An 18,901-nucleotide genomic window follows, 5' to 3' on the forward strand; every position below is an offset into this window, starting at 1 on the left:
GAGGTCACTGGCACATCGTAAGTGTTTATTGAAATAAATTGAGTACCACCCCCCCTTCACATGCAGGTGGGCGCCCATATAGCTCCTGATAGTTTCAAAGGCCTGGGTGCCTTCCACCCTCCCCACCAGCCCCTCCAACAGGCCCCGACGGTACTGGTGCCCCCATATCTGTTTCCTCTGAAGCTCCTCTCCCCGCACAGACAGCAGAGAGGAGTAAAGGCCTGAGTCCCCGGGACCAGACCGTGGCCAGAGCAGGGGTGGCCCTGAAGCCACAGCCCCTGAGCAAGAATGAGGGGAGTTGACATGCGTTGGGTCCTGTCCGCCACTGTAGGCAGGTGGAGGTGGACGGGGACTTCTAATCAGAGGGCCCCCGGCCCCACTGGTCACTGGCCAATCCTCCAGAAGCTGCCGGCCAGTGCTGCACCTAACGCTCCCTCCTTACAAGGACAGATGTCATCCCCGGGCCGCTGGGATAGATCCCACCCCTACCCAGGGGTCTGGCCCCACCCTTCTTTGTGGTGCAGGGGACCAGAGCCGGCACAACTGTGCCAGTTCTGGAACCCACTGAGGCTCCAACAGGGACCAGAGCACATGGGGGAAGGCTGATGAACCCTTCCAGAAGATTCCAGGGGAACTCCCAGATTTTGCCTCTCTACCTGGCTGGGGTGAGGATTCACCCGTTCATTGCCACCTAGGCACCGGCGGGGGTGTCCTCTGTTCCCTTTCCCCCAGCTTCCAAATTTGCTCTGTCCCCAGAGAGGGCTCAGCTGTCCTCTGAGGGAACAAGAGAAGTGGGCCCTGTGCTAGAGAGCAGGTCAAAGACCAGGCCTTGAGTGGGCCCCAGGAGGGGCAGGCCTGTATGGATGCCATCTCACCATTGGGACCCACAGGACAGGGAAGGGGAAGGACGTTTTCATCGTCCCTTTCTGCTCCTAAAGTCCTGGCAAAGATCGTGGGGGTAACCATGCTGCTCTCCCCGCTCTCGCCGCTCTCCCGTTGAGTGCAGACTGGGAGTCTAGCCCTGAGTGCAGGTTGCTGCAGTGCCTGCCCGCCTCCCCTGGGAGCAGAAGAGCGCTCTCCCAGCACACAGCCACCTCGGAGAGCTAGAGAAGAGCTGCTCTATCACCCGCCGCCCCTGCTGCGATGCTTCCTACCTCTCTAAGCCCTGGGACCGGGGCCCCATCTCAGAGCCTCTAGCGGGCAGGCAGGCAAGCCGGCAGGCGTCCTAGCTCACCGCTGGCCAGCACCGCCACGGCCTGAGGGCAGAGGGTCAGACTGACCCGGGTGCCTCGGGGAGCCCAGACTTGCTTCAGCCCCGGCCTCTCTGTCCTCTGCCCGTGTCCTGCCAGCTCCCCTAGGAACTCTGTGCCAAACAAGTCCTTAAAACCGGATTTATCGCTGGGCCCTCTCCCGGGGTCTCCCTTTCTGGGGGATCTGGGTCCAGACAGTGACAGGGTGAGAGAGGGCATGTACCCCCTGAGAGTGTGGGGCCCGGCCAGCCCAAGCTTGGCGCCCAGGCCCCGCCTCCCCGCTGAGGCCTGCGCCCACCGTGCCCGGCGGCCACCAGCGCCTGGGTGCCAGTGCCTGCCCCCCGCCAGCCCCTAGCTCTTCTTGGCCTCCTGCTCCCTGCGCCGGAGCTTCTCACGCTGCCGTGCGGCCTTCTCCTGGGCCTTGCGCTCCTTCTCAGCGGCGGCGGCCAGCTCCTTCACCTTCCGCTTCACCAGCGTCCGGTCATGCGAGTTGCTGAGCCCCAGGCTCTGGGGAGGAATTCACGGGTGAGGGAAGGAGCCCCAGCATCACTCGGGCCCCGGCCAACCCCAGCCCCAGCTTCTCTGTGCCCTGGGGGTACTCTGCCTGGAGCTCGGAGAGTCCTCACTGAAGTGTGACCTCCACCTCCCAGACTGACCCGCGGATCAGAATTCTGAAGGGGAGCCTTTGGGAAAGATGCTGATGGAGGCTACCAGACCTTTTGCCCCCTGCCCCTACCCCTGGCAATATTCGACTCCCATTCTTCCACTCAGGAGTTCAGCTTTGGCACGATCCCTGCCCCCCTCCCCACCCCTGGGCCCACAGATAGGGAGTGACTTGCCCAAGGTCACACTGCTAGTCAGCGGCTGAGGCCCCTCCCCATCCAGAGACTTCCTGGGGCCTGTCCTCAACACCACTTGCCTAAGCAATGTAGTGGAGGGTAGGGAACAGGCCAGAAACCTCCCAGCACAGAGACCCGAGACCCCACCCCCCCACAACCTCCCCTGACTACCAGCAGCCTCCAAGACTGAGAATCAGGCAAGGTGATCAGGGAGAGGCCTGATTTCTTCGGACAGCAGGAGACTCAGAATCAAGAGTCAGGTGATGCGACGGTCCTAGAGGTCAATGTTAACCTGGAGCCTTGGGCTGGGGCTTGAAGGTCAAACTGAAGGACTGGGCTCGAGTTTTGAGGCAGACGGGGGACCCATGCTAGAGTGCAAAGATCAGGCCAAGGACCTTGCCCAGAGGTCAGAGGTCAGAGGTCAGGGTAGTGGCCTTAGAGGCAATGAAAGATTAGGGTGGGGGGCCCCCAATCCTGGAAAGTTGCCTTGGGCACTGGCTGGGTCCCGGCTCTCCTCCTCTGCCCACCTTCAGTTTGCTTCCGTCCAGCTGCAGGAGCTGGGGCCCATCCACCTGCCGCGCGGCGAACTCGGCGGCGTACTGCTCCAGGTTCAGGCTGTGCAGCCACTGGCCCACCTGCTGGCTGGTCCAGTGGTGGACAGTGGGGAGGGGTTCATCCAGGAACTGGGGTAGAGACCAAGGACAGTGAGCAGGAAGACATGGCCTGTGGCCTGCACGCCCCACACTCAGAGGTCAGGGCTTGCTTACCTCATCTGAAGACTGGGACAGTGTGTGGTAGGGGTAGGAGCACTTGGTCTCCTGCCGGGGACCACTTGGGATCTTGGGGCTGCTGCTAGGGGGTGTGGAGTCATCACTCAGGGTGGATTCCTAGAGAGGAGGGGTGCATGCCGCTGAGGAGAGAGCTCACCCCCAAGCCCAGGGGGGTCCCCCCAACCCACAGCTCTCATTTGGATGGAGCTGAAGCTGGGGACTGGGCACCAGGAGTAGCTCAGTGCTTCCTATGCACAAACCAAGGGCTGGGCGGGCACAGAGGACATGGGGAGTCATGGGAGGCCTGAGGATGAAAGGCCCGTAGGTCATGGGGCTAGAAGTGAGGCAGAATAGTTAGCAGGAATGGCAGAGGTCTCAGACTAGGTGTCCCAGCCTGCAGGCAGCTGACCAGGATTCCCCCAGGCTAGGTTAGGGGTTCTCCCTCTGTGCCTCCCCATCATAGCCTCTAGCACCCCGGCTTGTAAGTGCCCGGGTAGAGATCAGAAGCTCTATGTGGCCCTGGGCTGTCTGTTCACCATGCTATCCGAGGGCCCAGCACGGGGGAAGGAAGAGATGGAGGGAGTGTGTGCAGGGAGAGAGGAAAGACGGAAGTCCCAAGCCAGACGGAGCTCTCTCTCCCCTGAATTCGCAGCTTTCTGATCTCCTCTGCCCCAGGAGCACCTAAGGAACAACCCCAGAACCCGGCAACGAGCCCACGTGGCAAGACCCTTCTCTCTGGGCCTCCCTTCGTTCATCTGTACAACTGGGGTAAGCGCCTGTGGTTCGTGAAAGGAAAGCAAAGACGGCGCTCAGAGCCTTGTGTAGCGTAGAGTGTGGCATGAGCAGACACAGTCCCGCGTGGCCACTTTTGTCCCCCACTTCTCCCACAGGGTCACGAGCTTCCCGAGCACTGGCTAGTTTGGGCCCCCTTCATCCCGTCTTCCTCCAAGCCTCAGCCCACCACACAGGCGGCCCAGCAACTGAGACAGGGGAGCCAGGCGGAGTCAGCAGGCGCGGAGGAGGCCTCGGGCCGGGAGGGTAACAGGGGAAGCCGAGCTTCCATGGGCTGCACGCGGTGAATGACTCAACGGAGGAACTACTCAGAATACGAATGAGTGAACAAGTGAATGAATGAACTCAGGGAATGGATGAACTGATGAATCACTGAATGGCTCCATGGATAGACAAACGGACCCCAGGAATGCCTGGATCCCAGCCTGAGCCGGGGGAAGTACCATCTCCTCATGTCACCTGAGTCTGGGCCCAGTACGGGGGCAGGGAGGCCGCGGACTCACCTGAGAAGCTGACTTCTTAGGGCTGAAGCCCTCGTGTTTAGGGGAGCAGGCGGGCGAGGTGGTGCTGCCAGAGGACGCCGAGCCCTTGCCGCTGTCTGTGAACCAGGAAAAGGGCAGGAACGGGGAGCCCCCTGACCTGCCGGACCCCTCCACTGACTCCCTGGAGAGAGAGCACCCAGCATGGGCGTGGGCACCCCGGGGACGGCCGGGCCCCCAGGGAACCACGGGCGAAGCTGTGGCTGAGGCACAGCGCGGACCGCTTACCTGCTGCCCATGGACAAACGGTTGCTGCCCTTGTCCTTCCGGCTCTTGCTAGTGGACGCTCGGCGTAAGGTGACCCTGTGAGGGAGGGCAGGGGGGAGTGGGGCAGTGCTGCCCACCGTGCTACCCTGCACCCCAAAGCTCCAGGCCTTTGCTTCCGGCCCCTTCTCCACTCACCCCAGGTCCAGGAACTTTCGGCGAGTCTTCTTATCCAGGCCAATGGTGGGGCTGGCGGGCTCAGGTGGGCTGGCATCCCGGCTGTCATCTTTTGGGGAAGAGAGGGAAGGAAATAGCCCGTGTGGTAGCTTGCCCGCCTCCTTCAGCTGCCTCTTTCGACTTAGAAGCAGGCAAGTTGGCTCTGGTGCCCTTCACTAGCTGTGTGACTTTGGACGACTCACTCTACCTCTCTGAGCTTCCTTCATCTCAAATATGGGGATAACACCTGACCCACAAGAACACCTGCTTATTTCATGGGATATTTATGAAAGCCTTATGCAAACCATGAAAAAGGAGGGACCGCGACGATTCCCTGTTCATTTTATCCCGACTGACTTCTAACCAGCCTTCCCATCTTGGCTCGCGTGTCACTTTCTCAGAGAAGGCTTACAGGAGGCTCCCCCCATGTCCTTTCACCCCGCTACGTCCCCCCCTCCCGCCGCTGCAACCGTGCACGTTTCTCACAGAGCACTTATTACAACTTGTAACTATACATTTAATTAAGGGATGATTTGATCACTTCTCCCTTAAACTGTAAGGAATGATTAGATTGTTTCTCCCCAAAACTGCAAGCCTCGTGAGGGCAAAGGCTGCCTGTTTCCTTACTTGTGTGTCCCAGTGCCCAACAGTGTCTGGCACGTTGTAGGCGCTCAGTAAGTGATGGAGGGAGCCTCCGTGTGTCCCCCCCCCCCCCACCATGAACCGGCACGGGCCGCTGCAGTCCCAGCGCTCGCCAGCAGGGGGTGCCGCGCCGCCCGCCGCTCACCTTCGCTGTGGGGCTCCGCGCGCGGGTGGCGGCGCACGAAGCTGGGCGAGCTGTCCGAGGAGGGCGCGGAGCGCGGCGGCGAGCCGGACGCGGCGGCCAGGCCCTCGTGCGACGCGGCGTTGTGCAGGGGCCGGTAGCGTGTGAGCGGCGAGGGCGGAGGTTCGTCTTCGTCTAGGCTGCGTCGCAACCCCGGAGGCTCCAGGCAGAAAGAGCCCCCGGCCGGGGACCCCGGGCCCGAGTGCAGAGGCGAGCGCAGCCGGTGCAGGGGGCTCCCGCAGCCGTCGGTCACCTGGGGGAGGGGGCGGCCGCTCACTGCCAACCCTCCTCTCCGAATCCCCAAGGGGCTGGGCGTTGCTCTCACTCTGCAGACTGCGACCCCGGAGGCTCGGAGGCTCGGAGGCTCAGAGGCTCCGGAGCAGCGAGGAGCTGGGGGACTCAGGGAGGGGAGGGTTGTCCTCGTGCCCGCGGGGCCATGGGGGGGGGGCCTGGGCAGTGAGAGGTGGGAGCTGGGGGGGCCTTCAGCCACGTCGGCTGGGGTTGAATCCCACTTCCTTCCCTTCCTGTGTGAATTTGTTCCTGAACCTCTTGGAGCCTCAGTTTCCCCATGTGAAGATGGGAATGATAATACTTTGCTTAAAAGTTTCACGCGAGCCATAGTGAATGCAGGTAACCGTTGTTGGCGTCACTATGTCAGAAGTCTGGGAGTGTGGTTTCCCTGGAAAAGGGTTTGGAGGGATTGTCCGGGGGCAAGAGCGTGGGTAGGGTATGCGTGATTGGCAGTGTTGTCCCAACCTTGCCTCCGGGCCCATCGGAGCCTTCACCCTCCTCTGCGGAGCTGGCGCTGTCCCGGAGCCTGGATCGGGAGGGCCGGTGTCTCCGGCCCTTGGCCAGTAGCTGGGCTCGGGCCTTGTGTAAACTGCTGTCCAGTCTGACGGTCTCTGGCACAGCCAAGTCCAGGTCTGTGAACCAGGCGAAGGGGGCCGAGACCAGACACATGAGGACAGCAAGCCCAGAGGCCCCCAACCCCAGGCTGCCGCATGCACTCACACCCCAGACACTGGACAAACGCTTCTGAGTGCTGGGCGCTGGGAATACAGATGAGATGGAGAACGGGGTCCCCACAGTCTCAGAGAAAGCCAGACACATCCGCACGGAAATACAGCAGTGTGGTGGGACATCCCACAGGCACAGAGGAGGACAGGACGGTCCTGTTTGGATGGGTCAGGGGAGGAACCACAAAGCTGGTCTAAGGTCCGGTGAGCGTTTAGTAGAGAGGAGGCTGGGGAGCTGGTCTATGCAATGCTGGGAAGTAGGGAAGAGCGGGGGGGGCGGGGGGCACCCCTTCCAGAGCACCTGGAGGGTAGGTTTGTGGAGAGGAGGGCTGGGGGGAGACCAGACCCATCACGGTGATAAGAGCCACCATTTACGAAGCGCCTACTATGTGCCGGGAGGTTCATACAGCACCTTATGGACTCAAAACAACCCAGGAAGCTAGGCACAGCTATTATGCACCTTCTACGGATTTGATAGCTGAGCCAACTAAGGCTCAGCGAGGTTCAGTCTCTCGCCTGCAGCCACCAGCTATCGGTGTCTGGGCTCTGAGCCTGAGTAGAGTGGCTCCAGAGACTGGCTGCACGGGGACCCTGGCTTGCTGGGCCATGCCCGGCGCTGCACTCAGACCCAGCACTACTGAACGGGAAAACCCAGCCCCCATATGGTCTGCCTCTCCCATCCTGGGGTCAGTGGTGCAGGCCTGGGTCCCGGATGAAGGCAGAGTAGGCAAGCCCCATGGATCATGGGTAAACCCGACTGCTCCTAGTTTCTCTTCTTACTCGCTCCCACCCCCTCCCCTGGGAAAGGAAGTCTTCACTCGGCAGCGCCCCCAAACTTGGGGTCTCCAGGCAGAAGAGTTTCTTCCCAGACAGACCTTTCTTCCCCACTCCCCCGCCCCATGATCTCGGGGTTTGCCCATCCCATCACTCATGCCAGCCCTGCCTTGCCTGCTCTGCAGACACCCCCTAAGCCACCCCACTTGCTGGCCTGGCTTCACTATCACCTACTGGTTCAGCCCTGACCCCTCCCTGAATTCCAAGGTTGGGGCCCTCAGCACCCACCAGGGAACTTGCTGTGTCAAAGGCACCCAGGCTCCTCGAATAATCCATGGAAATGAACCTCCCACCTTGCATCAGACTGGCTTCCCCTTTGCGCCTTGGCCCCATGAAAGGCCCCATCATCCACCCCATTCAGACAGCCCCAAGCTCCCCTTCGCCCTCAGCCCCGCCCCAGCTGGCAGGTCACGTGTCCAGCTGCCTACTGGACCCCTCCCCTTGGCTGTCCGACAGGCAGCTTCGGCATACATGTCACCTGTGACTGGCAGCCTCATCGCCCCGGCGGCTCAGGCCACGCGCTGGAGTCGCCCTTGACTCTTTTCTCCCGCCCTACAAACTCACCGAGCTACAAGTCCTGTTAGCGCTACTTCCGAAATATGTGTAGACATACTGAGATTTTATGGTGAAATGTATGACATTTTGGATTAGGCTCAAAATAATCCAGGGGAACAGGAGTGGATAGAGGTGGGGGGCTGGCCGTGACCTGATGGTCGTTGAGTGACAGAAGAACGCAGGATGGAATGCGTTATGCTCGTCCCTGTACGTCCCACTCCCCGCAGTAAAATTGCTGTTTCTATGTGTCTGTGTGTGCACAGCCGCACATGCGTGCCTCCACGCAGAGAGGAAGAGGAGAGAGAGCAGAGGAAGCAGGGAGAAGAGAGGAAGGGAGGGGAGGGGAGGGGAGAGAAGGGGAAGGGAGGGGAGGGGAGAGAAGGGGAAGGGAGGGGAGGGGAGAGAAGGGGAAGGGAGGGGAGGGGAGAGGGGGACACACAGCCTCCCTGGTCTAGATCACTCTCAGCTCCTGCCTCAGTTATTACAAAAGCCGTCCAGCTGGTCTTCCCTTTTCCCCCCTTTCCCACTGACAGTCTATTTTCAACACCGCAGCAGCTAGAGTGATCCTGATAAAACATGTCAGCCTTTGTCACTACTCGGCTCAGAACCCTCTGGGGACTTCATCTCACACAGAGTAAGTGCCAAGTTCTCCCAGGGGCCTTCCAGACTCAATCTGTGCTCCCCTTACCTCTCGGAGCTTCTACTTCTCTCGCTCTTGCTCCCTCCACTCTGGCCATCCTAGCCTCCTGGCTCTTCCTCACACAAGCCTCACTGTACCTCAGGGCCTTTGCACTTCCTCTTGCCATTTCCTGCAAGGCTCTTGCCACAGATTTCTGCAGGGTTGTCTCTTTTGCCTCCTTCAGGTCCTTGCTCAAATGCTTTCTATCACGGAGGACTTTACTGACTATTCAATGTACAATTCCCCCCAGAACCCCAGCCTGGTTTTTCCCTGTGTCATGTGTCGTTCTCCGGCGTGCTGTGTATTGTACTTAGTGTACTGTGTCTCCACTCGTTAGAACGGCAGCTCCGTGAGGGCAGACATTCCTCTATTTTGTTCACGACTCTAACCCAGAATGATGCTGGCACATAGTAGGTGCTTAAAACAAAACACACTTCTGTTGATTTGCCTTCCTCACAGCCCTAGAACATGGCCTCTTTCCTCCCTCTGGACTAAGGGCCTTACTCAGGTCTTCACCAGCCCCGCTGGCAAGCCCTGCCCGCAAGCCCTGCCCCCTAAGCGTGGCCTCAGCAGCCAGCCCTCCCGCACTCCCTGCCTTGAGCCTCCTGTCTGCCTCCCTCCCCACTTCCCACAAACTAGAAGAAACTTTCTAATGCACATTTCTGACTGTGTCCCATAATTGCTTGCTTTTGAAACCCCAGGCAGGGCTGAAGTGGGGATGGGGGGGGAGTGGGTCCCAAAGCCAGTAACACAAAGTCCACGCCCCTCAGCCCCCCATTCAGGCCCTGGGGCGGGGGGGGGGAGGTGTCCCAGCTCACCCCATCTGTGTCCCCCGCCTTTCCCCCTCTCTGCAGCGTGCTCTTGTATGGACCATGGTTCAGAGCCGCTGGCCGGGGCTGAATCCAGTTCTGCCATTTGCCAACTGGGTGATGCTGGACAAGTTCCTTACCTTTAGGGATTGGCTTCGACCTCAGTAAAATGGGGGTCATAAGAGGAGGTACTTCCTTCCGGGGTTGTGTGAGTGTCAAATAAGGTAACCCAGATAAGGTGGTTCCCCAGAACGCCCGTGGCTCCGTGCCCAGCGAGCTCGAGCTGCTGGTGGCGGCGGCAGCGAGAGCAGCACTAACCTGTGACAGTCTCCCTGGGGCCTCGCACACAGCCTGGCACACGGCAGGGGCTCCGTGGAATTTGTGCAGGGCAAGAAAGAGGCAGGGTCTGGGGGCTCTATTTTAGATGAGGCAGCCAGGCTGTCTGGGTGTCAGGAAAGAGCCAAGGTTGTAGGAAGAACAAGAAGGAGCCTTCTAAGAAGGGAGGGTGTGGGCCATGGAGCCTGCAAGGAGAGGGGGCTGGCCTGGCTGCAGGGGGCGGGAGAGGGTGGACCCCCACAGCACCTGCTGCACGTGTCCCAGGGCAGCGGTGGGGGCTTGGCGAGGGGAGAGAGCCTGTCAAAGGACCGCTATGTGGGACCCCAGCCTTGACACCACTCCTCCAGCTCCTTCACTGCCCCTGCTTTGCTTCTGCTGTGTCCGGGCCCTGCGGCTGAGCAGAGGGAGGGAGCCCTCTGTCCCCTGCTCCCCCCACGACACAGCATCTCCAAGCATTATCTGCAAGCAGCAAGGATTGAGGACCGAACCACAGAGTAACAATTGCGAATCCTTACTGGGCTCTCACTGCGCTAGCTTCACAATCACTAGCTCATTTCAACTCCCCACAACCCTAGGCGGGAGCAACTCCAGGAATGCCGGGGGCAGCCTTAATTTGCCCCAGAGCTCCTGACCTCTGCAGAGAGGGGCCAGGGTGATAGGCAGTCTGGCTCCAGAGACTCAGTGTGTAACAAACAAGCCCCCTACACCTCTTTTGAGGCAGAGATGGGCACGACTGGTGAGTCCAACCCCTCATTTTACAGGTGGGGAAACTGAGGCTTGGAGAGGAAAGGTTTGGCCAGAGGTGCGGAGGGAGTTAAGGAGAGCATCCAGGCCTCCTGGCTCCCTGACTAGCATTCTTGCTGTTCTGGGCGGTGGGGCAGGGAGCTGCCGAACATCCCCTCCACCTCCAGCCCTCAGCTGGTGCCCAGCCCCCCCGGGGCCAGGGAGAAGGACCCTTCTTCTGACTCTGGGCCACATCAGGACTGTGGGGCCGCTTACCTTGGAGGGTCTAGGGAGCAAAGGAACTCCCGGGGGTGCTGAGGTGTTTCTGAGGCCAGGTGGGGCCTGCCTCCCCTCTGGTCCTGGCTCTACCTGGGTCCCTGGCCTCCGTCCATCTCTGTGTGGGTCTGTCTCTCTGTCTTTCTCTCCCCAGCCCTGGGCAGTGGGGAGTCATGAATATTTAATTCCTTTCGTATCAGGAAGCAGGCAAGGCATCCTAGAGCCACCTCAGCAGGTCCGGGAGAAGGAAAAACAGGAAGGGTTGGGGTGGGGGTGGGAGTGGAGGCCCAGAAGACTGGGAGAGGGGGAGCTCACTTCTGTCCGGCCAGGCCTGGGTGCAGATGGTGAGACCCAAGAGTCTGAGAGGCCCAGAGGCAGCTGGAGGCTGGAGGAGTCCCACAGGCAAACCCTCCATTCCATGCGCCCCAGGGAGGCCAGGAAATCAGCACTCCCAGGAGCAGGGAAGCAGCAGTCCCTGGCATTGCCAGGGCAAGTGGCCACTCAGGGGAGAAAGGGGTGAGCTGGGGAGGGGGAAGAGGGGAGGGGAGGGAAGGCAGAGACGAAGAGAAGCCGGGAGCCCCTTGAGGCTGCACACCAACGGGAGAGTCCCAAGGGCCGCTCCGCTCCCAGGCTACAGGCTTCGGGCAATGGCTTCTGTCCCCACCTCCCCCTCCGTGATCCTCCCGGTCCTCCCGGTCCTCCCGTTCCTTGCTCCTTGACTCTTCCCCCAAATCCAGCTGGGAAGCAGCCTTTCCACCCTGGGGCATGCTGGGCGCTCTGCCCTGTCCGGGTGGGCTTTGCCCACACCGCACAGCAGACAGCCTGCGGGGGTGTGCGTGTACCCCAGCGTGTACAGAGGGGGTCGGCCTGGGGGCACCAGGGCTCTGTGTTCTACGTATTTGATTTCCATGCATATCCTGCAGGCCGAGCTCCGTTCCCACACGATGTGGAGGGAATGGCTATCCCCTGGGCTGGATATGGTACATAGCCGCACAGTCCGGACTTCCAGGCCCTTCTAGCTCTGCCCCTAACCTGCCACGTGATCTTTAAAGCAAGTCACTTCAGCACTCCGTACTCTCGGCTCCTTGTCTGTACAATGGGTTCACCTCTTGGCATTGTCGTGGGCGTAAGTGACGTTGTGCGATGGGGTGTGAGCCTCGTACCTGACATGAGACAGCACTTCACAAATGGAGACCCTTATCGTTGTGGTTGTCATTGGCATAGAGTGTTAAGACAGAGACGCAGGCCGCCAGGCCACAATACACACACACACACACACACACACACACACACTCACACAAAGGCACACACTGATGTCCCAGAGGGAATCCCCCCAGTGCCGGTGGCCTTGGCTGGAGTTAGAGCAAATAGAACTTACCGAAAACCTCATCCGCAGGTTCTCGTAGCTTTGAAGAAGCCATGACTCAAGAGAGCTGAGGGGAACGGAGGGCGGGGAGAGAGAGAGACTACGTAAGAGATTCAGGGTGGTGAGGGGAGACAAGGGACCTGCCACTGGCCGCCTGCTCCTGGCCTTCTGGCCCCTCACCTTCCCTTAGAACTCTTCCTGCAGCCCCTTGGAAAAGAAGTCGTCTGAACCATACCCCAGACGGTGGGAGTTGGGGCAGGAGGCAGAAGTAGAGGAGTAGGGGGCAGAAGCAAATCCAGGGTGTAGACACAGGCGGAGTCCTGTGGTTTGGGTCCGAGCTGATTTGCCGTGTGCTTTCACACGGCTCACTGAACCTCCCCCCCTTCAGAGCCTTGGGCCTTTCCATCATCGGCATTCCCCCAAAACGTCCGATCATCATAAACTGTCCAACAGCAAACCTGGGAGAAATCTTGGGGGATTATTAAATCCAATCCTCTCATTTTCCAAATAAAGAAACAGAGGGGAGAATGACTGGCTCAAGGTCACATAACAAGCCAATGGCAAAATCAGGAGCAGAATCCAGGTCCTTCCATCCAACCATCCATCCATCTACCTGCCCACCTACGTAGCCATCCATCTACTTGCCCACCCATCCATCCATCCATCCGTCCGTCCGTCCATCTACCTATCCATCCACCCTCCCATCTCTGCACCCATCAGTTCATACTAACTACCCATCCATCTTCCCGTCCATCACCCAGTCCTGCCTGCCCCCCACCCCCACCACTGGTGTGCTCACCACCTGCCGTCCTGAACACGAGCTGTTCAGGAAACTGGCACCATCAGCAGGGCCCCTGTTCTTGACAAACCCGCAGTTCTCACAGTTCCAGACAGACTCACAGATGCAGAAGCTGTGAGGAGTACTCATAGCACCGCGGTGGACAGCCAAATCTAGTGATGCAAGTGTGTTCCGGCAGGAAGTGTGAAGGGTAGGGGTTTGGTTTGCTTTTGCCTTTTGGTGGGAAGCAAGGAGGGAGGCAGGTGGGGAAGCAGGACGCACGCTGCTGAGACAGCTTGGGCGGGCTTCCTAGCAGATGCAGGAGGCCCGCAGCCTTAAACCTGGGTGTTAGAGGGGAAGGGGAATACTGGACAAGGGGACGGGGGGAAGCTCAGCGGCAGGGGCACACTGCAGGGCTGGGACATGAACTCCAATTACTGCGAACACTCAGGTGCCCACGAGTAGAGCAGGGCGCTGGCCTAGACATGCATTTGACAGGCATGGGAAGGCTAGGCGTCCTGCTTGCTGGAGTCTTTTCCAACATTTCTCTCCTGATATTACATATACATCATCTCATGGTGAGCCATGCAGGCTTGAGATTCATAGTATCCCCACTTTACAGATGGGAAAACTGAGATGCAGGAGGTAAGAGGCGGAATTCAACCTCCACCTGTCTCCTGCCCTCCAGCCCTATCCTGGGGGATAACCTGCAGTTTTGGAGGGCGCGCTGAGGAGAGGACCCTGCGGGGAGAAGGGAGAAAGGTAGAGGAAGGGAAGCTGACCATACTGTCTAGGACTGGGAGAAGCTTCTAAACCATCTCCACCCCAAGCTCCATGGATGCTTGGGGCTGAAAGCAGGAAATGAGATATGAGAAGGGGCCAGGGGACATGGGCCCCCCAAGAACTCTCTTGCCATTCTTCAACTCTGGATGCCAGTAGCAAAGAAATTCTAGAACCTCTCTTCCTGCCTGAAGGGCCATCTTGGATGGGAGGCTGCCCCAAAGAAGGAGCGAAATTCCCTCATTCAATCACAAAGCCTCAGCTGACCAGGACCTGGCTGCCCCCTCTTCCAGAAAGCTGTCCTAGACAGCGCTCCCTCCTCCCATTTGTCCACACAATTTCTAAATTCACCCTTCCCCAACCCCTGGGAAATAGGGGTTTTTCATACTTCACTGATTCCCTAAATGGGTCATATCTCTCTTGCATCAGATGGGAGCCCCCTGAGGAGAAGGGAGGGTATTCCCCCATCAGATTAGGGACTCTCTGAAGATAAGAAGGGTCTCTCCCATCAGAATGGAGGCTCCCTGAGGTCAGTAGTGGTGCCTCCTCTCTTAGATTAGCTGAGAATGGAGATCCCATGTGTTCTTTAGTCAAAGTCCCAGTCCTGGGTGAAGACCCCCTGGTGGATAGAGTCCTCTTTCGGGTATCCTCTGGGGTAGGCTGGGCCTTCCAGCTCACACCTGTGCCTAACCCATCCTGATTCAGCACAAATGGCTTTCCCTCCCTCTCTTCAACCACTAACAACCTGGGGTGTGTATGGGGGACCCATCCTACACTGTTCCATGGGGAACTCTGGGAAGCAGGCCATCCAAGGGGTCACCAGGCCCCTGTCACCAAAACTGAGCTTTGGAAAACCACCCCCCTTCACCCTCCTACACACACACACATTCTCTCTCTCTCTCTCATAGGCACACAATTAACCAGGAACTGCCACAAGGTGGAAATGAACCTGCCCTTCTGAACACAGCCTGGGTACTGAGGCTACCAGGCCACTCCCTCCTCCCAGAGCTTCCAATTCCCAGAAGAGTAGCACCTATGACCCTTGACTTCTCGGAGAGTAAGGGAGGCTTCCCCGGAGCCAGGGAAGAAGAGAAAGGGTACACAAGCGCCAGAGGGGAGTGGGAAGTAGGAACAGGCTGGTGGAGACTGTCCACAGAGCTCCAGAGAGAAGGAGGAAAGAGGAGGAAAGAGATGAGTGGGGCGGGCGGGGAAAGCAGTGGTGGAGGCCAGGCTCCCTCTGCACGGAGTGAGGCCCCAGGGAGGGCTTCGAGGAAGGGGCGGCTGTAGGGAGAGGGGCAGGCCCCAGCGGGGCAGGCAAGAGGAAAGGGGCCCGGGAAGAGAAGAAAGAGACCAAGACAGAAGTGCAACTGGGAAAGACCCGGGAAGGAAAGGCCCGGGAGGGGAGGCTGGGGGCAGGGGGGCAGCGGAGAGCTGGAGAACGCGGCGCCCCCTCCCCTAGGCCCCAGCTGCGGCGACGGACGAGTGGGACCGCGCTCCCCGCGCGGCGGAGGCCGGGGCACCTACCGCACTCCCAGTTGGGGCCGGGCGGCTAGTTTCTCTCCGGTCCAGCCATCCAACTCCACGCCGGGCAGGAAGGAGTTAAGCCCTCTCCCCCTCCCCCCACACCAGTTTTTTAAAATTAATTTCTCCGGGAGGGAGAGGATTAGGGACACAAATCCTATCTCCGCCCCCTCCCCCGGCAGCCCAGCACCCCAGCTCCGCGCGGCCCCCCAGGATAGGGAAGAAAGGCCCTATCCGACCTCACTCAGGGTCCCGCCACGAGCCCCGGTGACCCCGGCTCTGCTTCCCCGTCCACGTCGGGGTCCTCACCTCCAGCACCAATCATCTTCAGCGTCCGGCGCCGCGGGAGCCCCTCAGGCCCATGGTGCTCGGGGCGCGGGCCAGGCGGGGAGGGGCGGGGGGCCGTCACCCCGGCCGCGGGGGGCTGCGGGCAGGCTCGAGCCGCTCCATCCCGGGAGAGGGGCGGGCGCGGGCGCCGAGGGTCCGGGAGCCGGAGGGGATGGGGGGGAGCGGGAGAGAAGGAGAGGGTTTGCGGGGAGCGGGAGGCGCGGGCGGGGCTGGACCAGAGCCCTGACGGGAGGATGCTCCGTGCGCGCGCGCGTGTACGCGTGTGTGCGCGCGTGTGTGTGCGCGTGTTTGTGTGTGTGCGTGTGAGCCAGGGAGGAGGGAGGGAAAGAGGGAGGGAACCACCTCCCCGCCCCGCCGCCAGCCGGGCCCCGCCGGACGCAGGCCCCCCGCCGGGCAGGCAGACACGCGTCGCGTCGCGTCCGCGGGGGTCTCCCGGGAAGGGGCGGTGCGGGGGGCGCGTGGCGGGGAGGCTGGCGCCGGGAGACAAAGAGCGGGCGGGAGGGAGGGAGAGGGGGCGGAGGCGGCAGGAGGGGAGGGAGGAGGCGGCCCCGCGCGGCTGCCGGGCGAGGGGATTCCGAGTTGCCGCTACTACTCCGGCCGCGGAAGTCCGGGGGGTGCGAGCGGCCCCGCCTCTGGACCCACCGGGCTTCCGCCTCCTCCGCGAGGTCTGTGAGGGCTCCCGATTCATCCCGGCTTTGGACGTCCATCGAGCAATCATGTGCACCAAGGCCTGGGGGCACCTAGGGGAATAGAACGACCCGGGCCAAGGCGTCGGCGCTCGCGGCGTTGTGGGGGGGGGGGGGGGTGGACAGACAAGTGGGGAGGCCCTCACAAGCCCGGGCGCCCTGAGCCCCGGTTCACAGAGGACACTTCGGCGGCGCCGAGACGGCGCACCGAAGGATGCCGGGGCGGCCTGGGGGTGGGTGAGGGTGGAGGTGGAGGTGATCGGGGAGCCTTCCAGGTGAAGGTGCTGTGTTGGCTACCCCTGCAGGCCAGGGCTGGGTAGAAGTGCTAGTGGGGCTGGGGGGTGGAGGGCAAGAGAGGAAGAGGAGTGAGGCTGAGAAGGTGCAGGGGTGGAGGGGGTGCTTCAGCTTATCCTGGGAGCCAGACGGGAAAGTAACCGAGGAGTGAGGGGCTCAGATTTGCTTTTTAGGAGAACTCTTTGGCTCCTCTGTGGAGAGTGGATTGGAGAGGGCAGCCTGAGGCAGGAAGAGCCTTGGTGAGACTGGTGACAGAGGAGGGCGGTAGGCATGAAGATCGCAGATCAAGCTGAGCACTATTCAGGATACAGAATGGAAGAAATTGACCAGATTTGAGGACCGCTGGCCAGGGAGGGAGAAGGAGGCCTTGGCTGGAGGCTGGAGTCCGGGGGGGGGGGGGGGGGATGAGATCACACTTGGAGTGGTGAGCTGGAGGTGGTGGCAGGCCAGCCCGGGGAGATAGCATAATGATCAAGAAGCTACCGTACTGTGATGGCGTAGGAGCCCTGCATTGTAGGAAAGCACTTTCCCCGATTATCAATGTCACTCTTACAATAAACCTGGTTGTTTCTATTACCCCCATTTTAAGAGGGGAAAACAGAGACTTCAAAGAATGAAAATGGTTTGTTCAAGAGCAAATGGTGAGGTTGGATAGAGGGGTCCAGAGCTCAGCCGGGAGGTGTGCGGCCTGTAGGGATAGAGCTCCCTAAGGGTCGGCTGGGGTCTCTGTAGTCACAGGTCTCCAAGGGGCTGTGGGAGGTGGCATGTTGAGCCAGGATGGTCTTGGGGCTGTGGGTGAAGACTGAATTAATAAGCTTTGAGGGCTGAAGTTATCCTAGGAAATCTGTGGGAGTTTGGGGGTCTCTGCGTGTCTTCAGAATCTGCTGGCGGCATGCAGTGCAGGCTAGAGTGTGGAGATCTGGGGAGTTGGTGGGGACTCTGGGTGACATCCTACAGGGCTAAGTCTGGGGTCTTGGTGTTCAGGCATCTGGTGAGATCTGAGTGGGGGGGGTTGGTTATATAGGCCCTGCAGGGAACAGGGAGATCATGGGTATGTAACATCAATGCTGGGGGGGCAGGGGCAGGTTCTGCGGAAAGGTGTCTTCTAGGCTATAGGGCCAGGGAGGAGCCCCTGTTCCTAGTGATGCCTAAGCCCCTGGGAGTTCAGAAAATGCCCTTCACTTGATTTCCCTCCTGTGTGACAAGTATCGGGGTTGGGGCAAACCTGCTCAAGCTCTTAAGAATGGAGCAAGTGACAGGGCAGGGCTGAGGTGACAAGCCTCACATAGGCCTGCCCACGACCACTTGACATAGCCCCAAACACGGACATAGGTCATGGTCACATCACATTTTAGGCCTGAGAAACTCAAAGCAAAGCCCCACATAACAGCCCTCGCCATACAACACGCTCAGGCTTAGACACGGGGAACCACCTGACCGACCTTTTGGAACATACGATGTGCAGGCCCCTCACATAATACACAGGACAGATGCGGGGGCGGGGGGCAGCAGGACCTCACCCTAGAAACAGCTACAGTCAGACCAGCAGAAGCCATCACAACCCCCACATCTGCCTTCCCACCCAGGTTGGTTGGGCCACGTCACTTCTTGGAAGTTCTTGGCTAGGTTTCTTGAGTGGGGCCTCAGGGACCTCTGTCTCTGGAGCCATGACCCGTGGCCTTGTGGTTTGGTGGTCTCCGATACTGGGATTCAGCCACCTGGATCTTTCTTCCCAGAAGCGTCCCAAGGATGATCCCCCCAGAGAAGATGCCTTGAGAGGCATGGTCACCATGCCCGGGTTTCCAGGTGCTCTCCAAGTGGGCGGCAGGCTGGACGGGTGCTCTCCAGCCCTGCGGTGTAGAACTAGGGTTTTTGAGAGCTTCCTCTCGAAAGTGGGAAGCCTGAATTTGGCTTGACATGAGACTTGCGTGACAAAACCATGCTCAAGGGAGGGGCTGCCTCAGGGGCTGACTGCCACCTGGAGTTCTGGTAGAGTCCAGTCATCTCAGGTGCTGTCAGGGACCTATCAGTGACCTTGAAGTGCCCCGATGTTTGGGACTTCATTCCTTTGGGCAAAGGGGAATGTGAGAATCCCCTTGGGGGCCCAGCCACTGAGCCCAAGTGCCTTGTGCCTCTGTTATCTCACACATACGCACCCCAGCACCCCGAGCAAGGCAAGGCTGGCATCAGGGACTGGCCAAGCCTTGGCCCTACCCCTCCCTGCTGTCTCTGTTCTCTGGGACGTCACCACATCTTGTCCTTAGAACCCTGGCATCTGGACTGCCAGACCCATTCTATTAGCGCTGGTGAGTTAGCAACCAGACATGCTGGCGTAGGGCAGGGGGCTAGGGCTACTTAAATTTTCTAGGACAGAAAGATTCTCTAGGACCCCGGGCACAAAACTGCTCTGAGTGTCACCTCCCACCCCCAGGAGACCTCTGATCCTTCTGGTACCTCAGGTAGGGTC

The 18,901-nt window shown here is 60.0% G+C and overlaps 1 protein-coding gene across 2 annotated transcripts; it reads right to left on the reverse strand.

Moving 5' to 3' along the window:
- Positions 1–13: 13 nt before the first annotated feature.
- SAMD14 (sterile alpha motif domain containing 14) lies at positions 14–15,914 on the reverse strand. 2 transcript variants are annotated; one of them, XM_026513124.4, is made up of 10 exons: positions 15,416–15,914; positions 12,040–12,094; positions 6,190–6,356; positions 5,398–5,686; positions 4,593–4,680; positions 4,419–4,493; positions 4,155–4,314; positions 2,857–2,976; positions 2,617–2,772; positions 14–1,757 (listed from the first exon to the last, which is right to left on the reverse strand). In XM_026513124.4, the coding sequence occupies exons 2-10, from the start codon at positions 12,080–12,082 to the stop codon at positions 1,602–1,604; spliced, it is 1,254 nt and encodes a 417-aa protein (XP_026368909.1). In that variant the 5' UTR covers positions 12,083–12,094; positions 15,416–15,914; the 3' UTR covers positions 14–1,601. The 2 variants fall into 2 exon arrangements, with proteins under 2 accessions (XP_026368909.1, XP_057173908.1); XM_057317925.1 differs by lacking the exon at positions 6,190–6,356 and having other exon boundaries at positions 15,416–15,913.
- Positions 15,915–18,901: the final 2,987 nt, after the last annotated feature.

The sequence above is a fragment of the Ursus arctos genome, unplaced genomic scaffold, assembly GCF_023065955.2.
Source record: "Ursus arctos isolate Adak ecotype North America unplaced genomic scaffold, UrsArc2.0 scaffold_24, whole genome shotgun sequence".
NCBI lineage: Eukaryota > Metazoa > Chordata > Mammalia > Carnivora > Ursidae > Ursus > Ursus arctos.